The 18,085-nt window shown below is 37.6% G+C and overlaps 2 protein-coding genes across 3 annotated transcripts in view; one reads left to right on the plus strand and one right to left on the minus strand.

The window, feature by feature from the left end:
* The window catches only part of LOC107600372 (fibroblast growth factor 14-like), a 59,185-nt gene extending 55,432 nt beyond the window's left edge, over positions 1-3,753 (plus strand). For both annotated transcript variants that reach the window (XM_016292245.1, XM_016292246.1), the window contains one exon: positions 1,325-3,753. In XM_016292245.1, the coding sequence (XP_016147731.1) occupies positions 1,325-1,464 (140 nt within the window). In that variant the 3' untranslated portion in view covers positions 1,465-3,753. The remainder of the gene's footprint in view (positions 1-1,324) is intronic.
* Positions 3,754-5,204: 1,451 nt separating this feature from the next.
* The window catches only part of LOC107600373 (integrin beta-like protein 1), a 59,326-nt gene continuing 46,445 nt past the window's right edge, over positions 5,205-18,085 (minus strand). The window contains exons 9-11 of the mRNA XM_016292247.1: positions 13,518-13,664; positions 7,164-7,277; positions 5,205-5,473 (exon numbers count right to left, since the gene is read on the minus strand). Of these exons, the coding sequence (XP_016147733.1) occupies positions 5,385-5,473; positions 7,164-7,277; positions 13,518-13,664 (350 nt within the window). The 3' untranslated portion in view covers positions 5,205-5,384. The remainder of the gene's footprint in view (positions 5,474-7,163; positions 7,278-13,517; positions 13,665-18,085) is intronic.

The raw sequence follows: 18,085 nt of genomic DNA on the forward strand, positions 1-18,085 counted from the left end.
TATATATATATATATATATATATATATATATATATATATATATATTCTGTATATATAGTACATTTGGTTTGCAAATATGTACCATATATGCAAACATATAGGGATTTAAAAAAATGCATGGAATGAAAAATAGTATTTGATGCAGATAATACACGGAATATGTTATGCAATCAACAGAAAACACAATCGTTTTCATCTAATTTACTCTTGTCAAATGGCTTACCTGAAAATAACTTAAAATAACTTAATTACACGAGTCTAATTGTTTTGAAAGCATTGACCTTAGAAATGTATCAAATCGGTTAAGAAACACTGTAATCGGCAAAATCGTAATCAGGGTTGTTAGCTGTGTTCTGGGTAAAATCCTGGGTGAAAACCGTCATATTGTTCAAATATTGTATGATTTTGAAACACAATGTCAAATCAAATTTCATAATTCCTTGGTACGGCCCCTTTTGTTTGTTTGTAGAGTTAAAATATTAAAACGTGTGTTAGAAGAGCATCTGTACAGATCAAGCACAGGTCACAGGAACCAACGAATTTCAGATTTAGGGAAAATGATGATCATGAGGATGTTCAATTGCCATTTTAGCTTGGCAATGAGCTCTTCACCAAGGGTTCGATCAGAAACATCTGGCCTTATATTCCCATTATCTGATTACATAATGATTTACAACTCAATAAACATTATTTCACAGCACCACATATCCAAGACCCACCTTCGTACCATTATGATGGACAACCTGTCCTTTCAAATATTTCTTATAGCTCTTTTATGGCCACACTGTAAAATGTGTCTGGCTAGTGTGAGATTGATGCTTTATGTACAGTTTGAGGTGTAATTTGCAATGATGTGTGGCCCGTTTCTGTCTGTGCAATGCTTTATTGCCGTGTACAGATGCCCACATTTTAGACCAGTCTCTCATCCTGTTGTGCGCATTATTTTCTCGGCTAATACTGCAGCACCAGTAGTGGCACTACTAAGAATACAGTAAGTTTGAACTTATGTGAAACAGTGAACCTAGTCAAATGCATCCTGAGAGATCAGACCATCTTCCCATCACAACTAAGGAAAGGGTGCAGCCCTGCTGACAACGTGCCCGCACTTTGACACACTTGCACATGTCCTGTCAAAGTTTCCCTAGTGATTGTTGTCTTTTTAGTCAGGTCTCGAAATGAGAATGAATTGGGACAAACCTTCCTAGACATAATTATTTTACAGTAAAATTCCTGGTCGGCCTCAAAAATCATTTCCAATTAGAGAGACAGATGGGGCAACTGTGGTTACCTGGCTGACTCTTGGCTTCTCTGATGTCTTTTGCAGTCACTATGTACCGAGAGCCATCATTGCATGACGTGGGGGAGACAGTGCCCAAACCTGCCGTGCCTCCCAGTAAAAGCACAGAGCCGGCCATCATGAACGGAGGCAAACCTGTCAGCAAGGAAACCAAGCCCACCACATAGCCAGATCCCATCTCGGCCATGCTCAACCTCGGAGAGCCGTGCTCCTTTTGTCAGACTCTCCATGTTTGTGGATCAGATCCAGGCATCCTCTGCTCTCTCCTCCCAGTTCCCTCCATCCCCCTTCACTCCTCCGACTGTTCCGATCTAATTCGACGACGGATTGCTCCGGAAGAGTGGTCAGCTGTGCACGTAGGAGGATGCAACTGGATAAACCAGCTAAACTTTCACCATGGAATGCCCTAACTGATATGGAATGCCTTTTGACATACAATAAAGCTGATGTTTTTTCTGTAATCGAGACAATCCACAAGAATGAAATTGTGTACCGCAGGCGCTTGTGTGGCGGTTCTTTAGCCTGCTAACAGTCACCCGTTATAACCCTTTTCTTGAACCCTATCGCATCAGAGACCATACATTTCAGATCTATTTTCTATATACACAGTAACACCAGCTACACTCTGGGGTAATACTGTAAAGATATACATAAATGGACTGGAATCCACAACTTTTTTTTAATTTTTTTTTTATCAAGTACGCTCTTGTGTTTCCTTTCTAGGTGTCCCCCAGTCTCTGAAGCTCGAATTTCCAAATCTTTCCCTTTTGTTGGTTACTTATGAAATTTGTTATTGGGGCAGTGTGCGATGCATTCTGGCGTGCAGTCATTCAAACTCGATGGATTTCCACAAAGTCCTTTCACGTTGATAATGGTCAAGAGACGTCAATCTCTCAAGGGGATGGAGCCTCCTAAACAGAATCAAACTCATTATCCAAGGTTCAGCACTCGTGTCTTCTTCTTGTAATGTCTAGAAAGGGACACAAGTATACTTTGACAGCAAATGCCAGCGAGTGCATAAGTGATGCCCGCAGCAGTCCAACACAAGGAGTTGGCATGTGCTGGGAAAGGTGTATAGAGTACATATCACTATCTAGTACGGTGTAAATTGGTTTAAACCCCAGTAACTAGGTGAATTTCCACTTTTCTTTGCTCTTAATTTAGAGCGTGGGCTCTAGGAATATCTATAGGCCTTGTAGGCCTCTGGTCAAGGCCCCGCTTTGACATGCTGACTCCTCTGAACTATGAGCTAGTTCTGGTGAGCACCTTAAATGTGACGAGAGCGGCAGCCATAGATAAATACAGCCTACTTCAGGCCTGTGCGGTTAAATGGCTCAATGCAAGTAGGCACCATTACTATTGGCTGCACACCCATTTTGTTCAGCAAAGGCATGGCCAAGGTTAGTATTATGTTCTGTTCTTGCAGCGCTGACGCAGTGCAAGAAATGGCTTCTATAACAATGTTTTCACTGTATACAATAAAACAAAAAACTTAAAAAAAAAGTAAATCGATTTTTAACTACCAGATATCGGGATTCTGAAATGAGAGGGGTTTTCCTAGCTCAGCATGCAGAGTCCAGTACTGCTCATCCTGTGCCTGTGATGACCTCTAACCCAGCATGCAAAAACATGTACCCAGTCTGTGCTGGGTTAAAGGTGCCTCATGCCCCAGACACACACACCCAAACACAGATTCAGTAGCAACTTAATCCACAAACACACAAAAGTTGATTGTTACCAAAGTCCGTAAACACGAGAATCCAGCCGAACAATTTTAGTGACTCTGAGGATGGCGGTCCTCTTCGGTTTTTGTCCTCATTGTGACTAGGGTTCATCACGAAGAACAATTGTCTCGACTTTTTAATCGTTTCAATTCAAACTGGAAGAGATTCCAAATGATGTCCTTCACTTCGATTGTTCATTTAGTACAAGACCGGGGTACCTATTACTAATCACCTGCATGTGTTTTCTTAAGGACCAAAGTATGGGACGGCTAGAAATGTTTAAAGCTAGTTTGAGGCATAGGGCTACACTGAATGGGCATGATTATAGAAGGCTCTCTCATACTCTGGATTGAGACCATTGCACTTTGCGTTTGAAATCGTCATCTACTCACATCTACTTAGGATTTGAACGATTAGCCAATTATCAGCCGAGCTGAAATAAAGCCTGTCTTGCTTTAACAGTTTTCATAGTTTGAATGATGAATACCGTTTAGAATGTTATGAAGTAGACCGAGGCTATGCTGCTAAATACAAATATATTCTACACTTCATTTGAAGACCTATATTTTCATTTATTGGGATTTTGAGCTAGTTTCATATTAGGAGATGTTCAAGCACATTAGACTTAATATTTGTATGTACAAAGTCGAATTTAATGCTGGAATGAGATGCAGTACTATACAGGAAAATTAGCTTCATATTTGAAACCAGTTCGAGGCTGGTGTCCCACTTCCACACGAAAAACAAATCACTCACTCCAATGAGCTCTACATGCTGGGCTACAGCTGCCCTGCAGACCAGTGAACTGGTTTTACGAAGGTTGAATTTATTTTTGTAAGTGACTGGTGAGTATGTGTGCATTAGTTAGTACGTTTGTTTGTTTGTTTTTTCCTCTTTCAAATGTCTGTGTTTGTTTGGTTCCATTCAGGTTGTGCGTGACGTCATTAAATCGTAATGAGGAGCAATTGCTGAACAATTGATCATTTCTGTGTTTTGTCCGTATTTCTGATTTTCAGTGGTGAAGGAAGGTCTCCATTGTCTGTTGATTGGTTTTTAACATTGATTTGACAGTTACTTCATCTGTTGCATGGGAAGAGGGTGGCATATATGAACTGCATGTCGTAGGCTATGTGTATCATGGACTGTTGGTATGTTCTGCTAATTTTACATACATATATGCAACGAGTTTGTCTGCACTGTACAGTTTGTTTGTTGTATACACAGATACAACATATTGAATAAAATATTTATATAAAGGTGTACTGAAATCTCTAATAAATTCGATGCAATATTTGTGCAAAATATACAGATATTAACATGTAATGGGGTGAGCAAGAGTCAATTGTTTTTAGATTTATTTGTCATCCTTATCCTAGTTTTATTTATGCTAATTAAAATTTACTGTAAAAAAAACCCAGTAACATTTTGCAGGCATACAGGCCCTAAATATCACAGTTACCATAGAGATAAAATAATCTAGATATGTTTAGCTCGTTTATACAGTAGTAAAATTAAGCTTACATATGCAGATTGCAAAAAAGAGCTTTTTCATTCTCATGACATCTCAGAGCACGTTAAATGTATTGGCATCAGGCTGTTTACAACTTTTGTCACATACAACTTACCGTACATAAAATAGGGTCATAAAAACATCACACACAAGCAGAGCTCTGAAAAACAGCAACCTGAATAATAATAAAATGCTCTTATTTATTTGTTGGCCATTTGCATGGATCCTCTCCTTTTAGTACTTATGTGTCAGTCAATAATCTATGTAAGCATTATTATACACATTATTCATTCATATATATATATATATATATATATATATATATATATATATATATATATATATATATAGTTATATGGAAAACTATAGAGGATTATAGATGTCATCTCCCACAGCTGTTTTATGTGCATATAATGGAACTGAAACCACATTGCTTTAATTAAGAAAATGTGAATGCGGTTATATTGCACAGATCTCTAAAATCCATTTAAAAAAACTTGTTCACTGTTGGTGCAGCCGCCATTTTCTTGTCTTGATTGACAACAAAATCAAGCGTCTACCAGGGGTCAATACTCCTCTCCAACCCAGATTTCACAGGCGTTTCCTGTCCAGCCATCCCAGCAGTCACAATTTCCGCAGTTGCAGGAAAACTATAGAGGATTATAGATGTCATCTCCCACAGCTGTTTTATGTGCATATAATGGAACTGAAACCACATTGCTTTAATTAAGAAAATGTGAATGCGGTTATATTGCACAGATCTCTAAAATCCATTTAAAAAAACTTGTTCACTGTTGGTGCAGCCGCCATTTTCTTGTCTTGATTGACAACAAAATCAAGTGTCTACCAGGGGTCAATACTCCTCTCCAACCCAGATTTCACAGGCGTTTCCTGTCCAGCCATCCCAGCAGTCACAATTTCCGCAGTTGCACACACCGTTCCCTGGAACAGAAGTTGAGAGGAGAGACAGAACTGAGAAACCCGAATCATCATTCTCCAAGTCTCGACATGCTTTCGCTCTTCACACCCCTTGGCAGAATATGTAATGGGAAACAAAGTACAAATGCAAGTTTTGGAGCCATTTTCTCTGGGGTCCTGTCTATTCAGTTCAAATTCAGTCCATGTGGCAGCACTGGTATGATTACATAGTGTTACTGCTCCTTTTTTTCAGCGTTTGTACATGAACATTGTAATTTGGTGTACACAAAAATCATGATCTGTGAAGCTTATTAAGCCAATTCAAATGTATAATTTTGGTTAATAATTGAGTATGCATCTCAGCTGTTTGCAATTAGCATCAAAACCAATCAATCATTTTCTATTACAAAAGGTAATAAAAAAAAAACTGACTATTTTATCCAACAGTTGTGTGCTATGTATTTTTATGCATATTAAAGCAGGGGTTTTCAAACGAGCCCAGGGACCCGTAGGGCAAGTTTGATTTTTAAATTTTAAAGTTTGTGAATTATTATTACAAAATGTTTAGGGCTGTCAATGTTAAGTGTAAAAGATCTTTGTAATAAAAAAAATATATATATATAAAGTTATATTATTTAGAATTGTATTAATTTATCATTTAACAAATTTTTCTTTTAAAGTTTCTAACATAAATAGTGTGGAAAAAAACCTTTATTAGAGTATCACATCAGAGTCTCAGGAACTTGCTAATGTAAAAGTCTAATTTATGAGGTTGTTTACTTTAGCCATTAGAAATTTAATTTAGCCATTTTATTTTTCCATTAGAAGAGCTGTATGTGACAACGGCTTTCGTTCACAAGAAAGCTTGAGAGACGTATATTGTATCAATATCCAAACAGTTGGAATTCGCATCTGCTGTGCATGAAATCAAGCCTCGGCTTTCCCTAATACATTGAATTTTCTGCAGTGCTCATCAATTGCGGCTGTAATGAGAATATCTTACTGAAGAAGCCATGAAAATTATTATTTAGAAACTGGCAGGCACATTTTTGCATGATTATAATTATAAAGGCTGAGTGCATTACTGTTACCCAAGGTAAGGGAAAGAATTGTATGCTTTTGCATTTCATCTATAGAGAAAAGTAGGTTTTCCCTGAGCAGCATGAGAAAATAGTTTTAATAATCCTTATGAATATGGAAATGATGACATATGCCCTAATAGTTAATATGCTAATCAGTGACATTTAACAGACACGTTTATGCATTCCTTTTATCAATTTAGTTTTTTCGTCTTGTTTTGTAATGAATTTTGCTTCTCTGCACCAGGAACTATATAATTTGTTAAATGACATGGCAACTGATAACAACGTCATTAGACCAATAAGTAAAGTTTCAAAGCAGTTGTCCAAGCGTCCTCAAGCCTTTGAGCTATCATGATAATACATATTTATTGTGCTTATTATTAGCACTGACTACTCAACTCTTCAAGGCTTTTAAGGAAAACCTTGACTCTCTCTGAAGCTTCTTTCCCATTGAAAAGCAGGACGAGAAGAACACAGCAGGAGCCCACTGATTGGACGGCTCAGTATAAGAGCCATACAGAGCTGTCTAATCAAACGGCAGCCACATCAGAGAACCTCAATATCCATCACAAAGAGATCTGTCAGCGCACGAGTGGGTGTTTGGAGGAGCGGTGCTGCATTTGAACACATACCTGTGCAAACCAGCCCATCATGTTTGTCGCACTCCCTGTCGTCACACTCGCAGAATTCCCCTGAAATGTACCACTCCTGTGGTGAGCAGATACAGCGACCACAGTGACAAGAGCCTGCAAGAACAAATTAGTCTTCCGTCACACAACGATTGGAGATCCATTAGTCTTACCTTATTCTTCCTGTGCTATTTTACGTGATTATAATACACTTAAAGCTGTGATACGGTTCCTAATTGGAATTTAAATAGAGTAAATTGTTTTTCTAAATGTGTACAGCTGTTGTTTACAAGGTCAAATTCCATGTTCCCGAGTCAGGAATAGACCAGTATACTAGCTAGGCCAGTCAATTGTCTGATATTTAGCCATTTGGAAATAATCTGCATTGGCTGATGATACAGGTGCACCATTAATAAAATTCTGGCCAATGCTGATAAGACAATAATTATTTTCATGTTTTGGAAAATTACAGATAAATGTCAGATTTAAATGTAAATACATAAAAAAATTAATGTGTTAAATGTATGAGGAATTTTACTGTGCATTTAAAGGAATAATTCACTCAAAAATAAAAAATAATAAAATGCTGAAAATATGCTCACCCTCAAGCTATCTAAGATGTAGATGAGATATGGAGAAATTTAGCATTACATGACTTGCTCACCAGTGGATCCTCTGCAGTGAATGGGTGCCGTAAAGTGAAAGCTGCATGTTTGTAAGAAACAATTCATCATTAAGATATTTTAAAATCATCAGTCCCAGCCAGAATGCCAGTCCATAATATAATATAACAAACTTCCACCAACATATTTATTTTGTCTTGTGTTTGATCCGTGCATATTTCTCTCCTGATTCAGGTGAGATGACTTGTTCATTAAAGAAAGCAAAATTATGGATAGAGGACTCCAGCTTGAAGCAACGGTTTGAAGTTAAACACGTTAATGATAGATTTATTACAAACACGCAGCTTTTCACTTCACTAGACGTTAATTGATGGACTGGAGTTGTGTGGATTATTTGTAATAATTGTGATGTTTCTATCAGCTGTTTGTACCCATTCAGAGCAGAGGATTGGTGAGCAAGTGATGTAATACTACATTTCTCCATAAAAAATAATAAAATGCTGAAAATATGCTCACCCTCAAGCTATCTAAGATGTAGATGAGATATGGAGAAATTTAGCATTACATGACTTGCTCACCAGTGGATCCTCTGCAGTGAATGGGTGCCGTAAAGTGAAAGCTGCATGTTTGTAAGAAACAATTCATCATTAAGATATTCTAAAATCATCAGTCCCAGCCAGAATGCCAGTCCATAATTCATAATATAACAAACTTCCACCAACATATTTATTTTGTCTTGTGTTTGATCCGTGCATATTTCTCTCCTGATTCAGGTGAGATGACTTGTTCATTAGAGAAAGCAAAATTATGGATAGAGGACTCCAGCTTGAAGCAACGGTTTGAAGTTAAACACGTTAATGATAGATTTATTACAAACACGCAGCTTTTCACTTCACTAGACGTTAATTGATGGACTGGAGTTGTGTGGATTATTTGTAATAATTGTGATGTTTCTATCAGCTGTTTGTACCCATTCAGAGCAGAGGATTGGTGAGCAAGTGATGTAATACTACATTTCTCCAAATCTGTTCAGATGAATAAACAAATTCATGTTGGATGGCCTGACGGTAAGCAAAGTTTCCACAAATGTTCAATTTTTGGGTTACCTATTCCTTTAAAAGTAACAGGTTGCCGTTTTTACTCTGTTATTGTTTCATGTGCACAGCAACTTGTCTATAATCTATTGCAGTTTCCTAAAACAATTAGAGGGGGTAAGAAATTTAGTATCACATAATTTAAAATCACCAATAATATTGGATAAGTTATGGTGGTGATATATATCTATCCCTAGTTGATAACCTTGCCTGCTTAGCCAATTAACAGGTCAAGTGTCATCTCACCCTTTGAATTAATGCTGTTTAAAATAAGTGTTAATTGGATTTCATCATTTGTGTGCTAATTTAATGTCATCATTTGTATGAGCATTGCATTTGCTGTGTTTAAATTGTACTGACCACTTTTCCAAAAGCATCAAAAGCCTCAGCAGATCATAGAGACCATTATTTGGTGCCAATGATTTCTACGATGTACTTAGGGTTACGATGGTTTGCAAAAACATAGATATTGGTCTCCAGATAATAGTCAACATGACTCTACAAAACAAGTCGAATGAACTGGGATTCTCATACAAACAAGATCCAGGAAACTGCATAATATGAGGGCACTGGTCTTTCATTAACAGCTGTTCTGTACCTTACAAACATGATACGGTGAAAGTTACAAAGCCTTCCAAGAACATTCTTTATAAGTCAGTCTTATCAAGCAAAGTGTAAGCAGCTCATCAGACAGTAAATCCCTTGTCATTTACCAATGTATTATTCTACTGGGAGCTACAATAAACAACCCACATATTCACCTACCCATGAATCTTTACTGTGAAACAAATCCATTTAATTCTTCCAATGTTTCAGCCTTAATAATGTTGATGTTGTTATGACAAGCAGAACAACTCTCCTGCTGATTTTCAAGCATTAATTTGAGTATACCATCTGAAACCAGATCTTAGAGGAAGTTCTTATTTTCACCAGCCAGACATAAAAAATAAACAGTGTTCCGTCATAGGCGCTGACAAACCCTGTATATAAAGCGTATTAGTGTCTCACTTTACATGCCCAGAGAAAGGAGATGAATACTCAGAGGACTATGTGTCATGTAGTAATTGGCTAAGCTTTATCGTTTTTTCCAGGATGCTGACAGGTCATATACAAATAGTGAAACTGGCCTCTTATTAAAGCGTAAAAAAACCTAAAGCTTTGTTTTCAGTGCTGTGTGTAGTTTTCGAGAGCAGGTGTACAGGTTGGAAGAGCAAATTATATGTTTAGGTTTCTATCAGACAATCAGCAAACATGTTTTACATATTCTGCTTGACTTTACAGAAAAGCTATAACAATAAGTCTGTGTATCTTTACCTTTTAGAATAGGCGGAAACATGGTGAGAGTTCATTTTACACAGCTTTTTGTTTTAGTTGTAGTTTTTCTCTTAAATCCTTTACACTTAGCCTATATTTTCAGCATATATTCCACATTAAAATGCCATTACCAAACATGTTTCTCTTTGATAAGATTTACACAATGATTGGAAATGACGCAAGCCAGACTTGAACCCAGCCTGGCCACTCTATGCTACAGCTCCTATGGAGATGCAAATTTGATTGACCAATCCTATTCTCTCACCAATAATTTCAGTCTCTATCAACTAAAAAGAGGCATAAACCCTCCCCAAAGATCAGAATTGATTAGTGGAAATGGATCAGTTGTGTTTGCTATCCACCAGAGGAGCATATGTGGGAAATCGATTTAATAACGCAGGTTGTTCCCCACCAAACAAATGAGGGAACCCACTCTAATTTTTAAGAGATGACTGACAAATGTTACGTCTTACGGTGTCGCTTGAAGCATCATCGCTCCTACCTTTTCCAGAGCATATGACGCCGTCGGCCATCTCGCACAGGCTCTTGCTCTGCTCGTCCGTCATGTCACAGCTGCGGGGGAACTGGCAGTGCTTCCCAAACCATCCATCACTGCAGATACAGCGGCCACACGAGCAGAAGCCGTGGCCTGGGGGAGACACACAGCGCACACACAATCACTTTCTCTCCTTACCAAAGAAAACCAACATTTGTATCTGCCAAAACAAAGCAATGATTGATAGTCTGATTGATCCAGGCAAATATAATTGGTTCATACAGACAGGGATTCGTTTCCAGACTGTCTAATGGTGTTGCGGTATACGGGTCTTATCACTTATGGACCCCGTGGGATGTTCATTCTATATCTCCGATCGTGTTGGAGCGTTACGGCACTCGTAACAATCTAACTGTATAAATTGTGCTCAGTCAAATCCTTTATTTCAGCTGCCTAGATAGATAGATAGATAGATAGATAGATAGACAGATACCACGGGGGAGACCAGTTATAGAACATTTTTATTTTTCCTTGTAGAAAAAAAAAATAAAATAGGCAGAAGCAACTGCTTTCATTTTAAAATTTAATTTTCATACATCCCTTTATTTCTGGATGATGTTTAATCAAAACTGATTTTTTTTCAACAACAGTTTATGTTGTACCATCAATATTCAATAAAATGAAAACTTAATTTTTTGGACATTACAGTTAGTTTTCATTAAGTGGTGGGGGGGGGGGGGGCTTGTATTCCCATTGCACTTCATAATAACGGCAAGAAAAAATAAGACATTATTGTGTGGCTCTTTGTCTTTCTCTCTTTCTATCGTTTATTTTGTGGGTGTAGGTATATACAGGCTTGAAGTTTGATGCACTCTTGGTAGAGCTATATGCTTGACTGCTTCAATCAGCCAGCCTACGAGAGCATTTAATTGCTTTGGTGAGTGGCACCCCAGTCCTTTCAATTAAAGCACACCTGTGATCCCTGCTCGTAAATGCAATTCGAGTGTGTGCATGTACGAATTCATGGTGTTTCTCACACCTATCTTTGGAAGGATATTTTTGAAACAATGTAGCCTAGTCTTAAACTATCAGGAAAGTGCCTCAAAACGATATGAATCCAATCTGAAATATTGATTATCCTGCATTTCAGTAAAACACTTTCATGTAAAATACAACTGGAATGGCTTCTCAAGGGCTAAAGAGCCCATGATAGGCATATCTGAAGGCTGCCCTTTATTTGAACACCAATTCAGTCCTGCAGGACCGTCTATGCAATTAGCTGAGATGAACATTTCATCAGCGTGTGTGACAGCTGTCTCTCTCTGAAATGAGAGCTGGAGGCACAGTGTGTTTCCACACTTGTCCTCCGTTAGCAGGCTCTCGTCTGTCTGTCTGTGACTCAGGCAGGCACAGCAGATGAGCCCTATACATATTTAAATATCTCCTAGGGCTGGTCCACACAAGGGCAGTGGGCCGAGCTGTGGCGGCTGGTCGCTTGGTGACACAACACAATAAGCATTCAGAAAGCAGCTGCATTAAATTTGTATCCCCACCAAAGAGGAGAAATGTCGTTCTTTAGATGCTGGCGTGTACCACGGGTGAAATGCTTGTGCTCCTCTATCATCATATTTTCACAGGAGGTTCCTCGAATGGCACTGCTATAGAGTAGAGCATTATAGTTCAAGTTTATATTGGTGGCAGATATATTATTTGCTGATAACTGGGATTTTTTTTATTGATAGTGAAATTAATAAGCTAAAACTGATATTTTTAGCCAGTCATATGTAATTGCATACTCACCAAATCCATTTAATTCTTCCAATGTTTCAGCCTTAATAATGTTGATGTTGTTATGACAAGCAGAACAACTCTCCTGCTGATTTTCAAGCATTAATTTGAGTATACCATGTGAAACCAGATCTTAGAGGAAGTTCTTATTTTCACCAGCCAGACATAAAAAATAAACAGTGTTCCGTCATAGGCGCTGACAAACCCTGTATATAAAGCGTATTAGTGTCTCACTTTACATGCCCAGAGAAAGGAGATGAATACTCAGAGGACTATGTGTCATGTAGTAATTGGCTAAGCTTTATCGTTTTTTCCAGGATGCTGACAGGTCATATACAAATAGTGAAACTGGCCTCTTATTAAAGCGTAAAAAAACCTAAAGCTTTGTTTTCAGTGCTGTGTGTAGTTTTCGAGAGCAGGTGTACAGGTTGGAAGAGCAAATTATATGTTTAGGTTTCTATCAGACAATCAGCAAACATGTTTTACATATTCTGCTTGACTTTACAGAAAAGCTATAACAATAAGTCTGTGTATCTTTACCTTTTAGAATAGGCGGAAACATGGTGAGAGTTCATTTTACACAGCTTTTTGTTTTAGTTGTAGTTTTTCTCTTAAATCCTTTACACTTAGCCTATATTTTCAGCATATATTCCACATTAAAATGCCATTACCAAACATGTTTCTCTTTGATAAGATTTACACAATGATTGGAAATGACGCAAGCCAGACTTGAACCCAGCCTGGCCACTCTATGCTACAGCTCCTATGGAGATGCAAATTTGATTGACCAATCCTATTCTCTCACCAATAATTTCAGTCTCTATCAACTAAAAAGAGGCATAAACCCTCCCCAAAGATCAGAATTGATTAGTGGAAATGGATCAGTTGTGTTTGCTATCCACCAGAGGAGCATATGTGGGAAATCGATTTAATAACGCAGGTTGTTCCCCACCAAACAAATGAGGGAACCTACTCTAATTTTTAAGAGATGACTGACAAATGTTACGTCTTACGGTGTCGCTTGAAGCATCATCGCTCCTACCTTTTCCAGAGCATATGACGCCGTCGGCCGCCTCGCAAAGGCTCTTGCTCTGCTTGTCTGTCATGTCACAGCTGCGGGGGAACTGGCAGTGCTTCCCAAACCATCCATCACTGCAGATACAGCGGCCACACGAGCAGAAGCCGTGGCCTGGGGGAGACACACAGCGCACACACAATCACTTTCTCTCCTTACCAAAGAAAACCAACATTTGTATCTGCCAAAACAAAGCAATGGTCTGATTGATCCAGGCAAATATAATTGGTTCATACAGACAGGGATTCGTTTCCAGACTGTCTAATGGTGTTGCGGTATACGGGTCTTATCACTTATGGACCCCGTGGGATGTTCATTCTATATCTCCGATCGTGTTGGAGCGTTACGGCACTCGTAACAATCTAACTGTATAAATTGTGCTCAGTCAAATCCTTTATTTCAGCTGCCTAGATAGATAGATAGATAGATAGATAGATAGATAGATAGATAGATAGATAGATAGATAGATAGATAGATAGATAGATAGATAGATAGATAGACAGATACCACGGGGGAGACCAGTTATAGAACATTTTTATTTTTCCTTGTAGAAAAAAAAAATAAAATAGGCAGAAGCAACTGCTTTCATTTTAAAATTTAATTTTCATACATCCCTTTATTTCTGGATGATGTTTAATCAAAACTGATTTTTTTTAACAACAGTTTATGTTGTACCATCAATATTCAATAAAATGAAAACTAAATTTTTTGGACATTACAGTTAGTTTTCATTAAGTGGTGGGGTGGGGGGGGGCTTGTATTCCCATTGCACTTCATAATAACGGCAAGAAAAAATAAGACATTATTGTGTGGCTCTTTGTCTTTCTCTCTTTCTATCGTTTATTTTGTGGGTGTAGGTATATACAGGCTTGAAGTTTGATGCACTCTTGGTAGAGCTATATGCTTGACTGCTTCAATCAGCCAGCCTACGAGAGCATTTAATTGCTTTGGTGAGTGGCACACCAGTCCTTTCAATTAAAGCACACCTGTGATCCCTGCTCGTAAATGCAATTCGAGTGTGTGCATGTACGAATTCATGGTGTTTCTCACACCTATCTTTGGAAGGATATTTTTGAAACAATGTAGCCTAGTCTTAAAGTATCAGGAAAGTGCCTCAAAACGATATGAATCCAATCTGAAATATTGATTATCCTGCATTTCAGTAAAACACTTTCATGTAAAATACAACTGGAATGGCTTCTCAAGGGCTAAAGAGCCCATGATAGGCATATCTGAAGGCTGCCCTTTATTTGAACACCAATTCAGTCCTGCAGGACCGTCTATGCAATTAGCTGAGATGAACATTTCATCAGCGTGTGTGACAGCTGTCTCTCTCTGAAATGAGAGCTGGAGGCACAGTGTGTTTCCACACTTGTCCTCCGTTAGCAGGCTCTCGTCTGTCTGTCTGTGACTCAGCCAGTCACAGCAGATGAGCCCTATACATATTTAAATATCTCCTAGGGCTGGTCCACACAAGGGCAGTGGGCCGAGCTGTGGCGGCTGGTCGCTTGGTGACACAACACAATAAGCATTCAGAAAGCAGCTGCATTAAATTTGTATCCCCACCAAAGAGGAGAAATGTCGTTCTTTAGATGCTGGCGTGTACCACGGGTGAAATGCTTGTGCTCCTCTATCATCATATTTTCACAGGGGGTTCCTCGAATGGCACTGCTATAGAGTAGAGCATTATAGTTCAAGTTTATATTGGTGGCAGATATATTATTTGCTGATAACTGGGATTTTTTTATTGATAGTGAAATTAATAAGCTAAAACTGATATTTTTAGCCAGTCATATGTAATTGCATACTCACTAGTTTGTAAGTCAAAAATGGCTGTTATATTTAAAAAAAATTACACCATTCAAATGAAAAATGGCAACTACAGTATTTGATGATAATTTTATATTAATATTATACTATTATTATTATTTCAAGAGAATTACAACATCAAATTACATTCAAGTATGTTAAGTACTTAAAAAAACACCACACACAGATGATACAGTCAAGATATAGATTAGAAATATATTAGGGCTGTCAAGCAATTACATTTTTTATTCTAATTAATTACATTATGTGCCATTCTTGCATATAGCTGAAGTAGTAGTGTCAGAAGTGTGAAGAAGAAATTGAAAGCAATGATCTTCTTGACCTTGGGGTGAAAGTCATAGCAACAGATCTATGTGGCATCAGAGACATTGTTGTCTGGACAAGTACTCATGACACAGTCGTATACATGCAAAGAAACAGAACTGCTCAGATATGACTTGAAAACCCCAGCAAGAGTGCTTGAAAATGTAACGATGCACTCAGAGCTGGTTGAAAACCGATACAAATATGTGAAGATTCAACTTATTTGAAATGTTAAACAAATCACGATGCAGTTGGGGGTAGGAGTATACTGACTGACTTTCTTTTCATCTTGCCTCTGTATAATGCATATTGAAGTTCATAAGCAGTAACTTTACAGCGGTAAGCAAGGAAACGCTGTGTCGCTGCTGTTCCATAAGCGCCACCTGCTGTCAGAGTGAATTTGCATTCTCATTCAGCCCATCTGCTGTTTTTGTTTTGTGCAGATGGTTTTTTTCTTTTTTGTAGTATAGTTTCACGAAACTAAAGTTCAGACAATTCTGTTTTTGCTTCAGATTTCGAAATTATGCAGTCTAATTTTGATTGAAAACTGCTCATCTTCGTTTGGACTGTGATTAAAATAGTGTTTGCCTCTAATGTTAAATGGAAAGAGCACAGGCAAAGCTTGTTTATATGAAGAGATTTCTTTTATTTGTGTTACAGTATTTCGTTATTTGATTTTGGGTTTGTTTTAAAATTTCAGTTTAGTTTTGTTATTTGACATATTTCAATTTCACAAAGAAATGTGCAGCATTTTGTCCAAGCAATAGTTAAAGGACGCCTTTAAATCTCATTTTGTTAAAAAAATAAATAGTGACAAAATCGTATTGTGAAATCAGTATTGTGAATCGTATCACACCGTGAGTTGAGTGAATCGTTACATCTCTAGTCATTGGTGAAATGACTAGAATTTGTAAAGTCTATATGTGACCCTGGACCACAAAACCAGTCTTAAGTGTCAATTTTTCAAAATTGCATCAATGGAATTCCATTGATGTATGGTTTGTTAGGAACGGACAATATTTGGCTGAAATACAACTATTTGAAAATCTGGAATCTGAGGGTGAAAAAAAATCTAAATATTGAGAAAATCGCCTTTAAAGTTCTCCAAATGAAGACCTTAGCAATGAATATTACTAATCAAAAATTCAGTTTTGATATATTTACAATAGGAAATTTACAAAATATCTTCATGGAACATGATCTTTACTTAATATCCTAATGATTTTTGGCATTTAGAAAAATCTATAATTTTGACCCATTCAGTGTATTTTTGGCTATTGCTACAAATAAACCCCAGCGACTTAAGACAGGTTTTGTGGTCCAGGGTCACATATCAAATGTCAACAAATTCTAAGAATACACAAGTGCCAATTATTTTCAATGCCAATATTCCTGTGCTGTATTCATCTCAAAGTGCAGTACATACTGTGATCTACATGAGTCAAGCTGCTATTCAAGGGCAAATAGCCTTAGAAAATGTCAATTAAAATAATATGATTAAAAGTGGTGAGGATTTGGCCTCTGCATAAACTTTGCCAAGACAACTAACTCTCTGTGCTTAGATGCTTCAAGAGTGCAAACTTTTTAGAGAAGTAGGATCAACTTCAAAATATGAATTAGTCATTTTGGCAGGCTTGGCAGATATAAATCAAAACAAATATTCTGAAATATGAATATACATAAAAATATAGACCTATTACAGTGGGTAAAAAGAATCACCCCCCACCCCCACTTTAAAATAATCACATTTTGTTGCTTTGCAGCCTGAAATGAAGGCAGACACAGTTTTTGTTTTATCCAGCTTTATTTACTCAGTGCAACTTATAACATCCAAGTGAAAGATAAAACACCAGCATGTCAGAAAAAAATAAAATAAAACAAGAATGAGTTGGAAAAAGGATCTCCCCCTTGTGTCAGTATTTTGTTGAACCACCTTTTGCTTTAATTACACCTTTTAGTCTGTTGGGATATGTCTCTACTAACTTTCATTGTTTGTGGACTGCAGTCTTCAAATCATTCCACAGATTTTCAATGGGGTTTAAGTCTGTGTAGCGAATCAGCTCATGACAGGAAATATGAATAATTAACCATAACTAGTTATAATTAACTATTCATATTTTAGATCCGCTGTAGATATTTAGCTGACCTCTCAGGGTTAACTGTCTTGTCAATTCTAAGAACGTTAATTTCCTGGTTAAGGGAAATAACTTTCTTACTGTACAATTCTACAAAGCTTGTAGCGTAAATCTGCATGATTAGTGACTCCGGTTATGAGCAAACAATGAACACGTCAAGTGTGATACAAGTAAGGTTTTATTAACTACATAAACACTTAAACTAGTCCAACATACTACATAAACACATAAACTGGTCTAACATACACATACACACACACACACACA

The sequence above is a fragment of the Sinocyclocheilus grahami genome, unplaced genomic scaffold (genome assembly GCF_001515645.1).
Source record: "Sinocyclocheilus grahami isolate Dianchi unplaced genomic scaffold, SAMN03320097.WGS_v1.1 scaffold283.1, whole genome shotgun sequence".
NCBI lineage: Eukaryota > Metazoa > Chordata > Actinopteri > Cypriniformes > Cyprinidae > Sinocyclocheilus > Sinocyclocheilus grahami.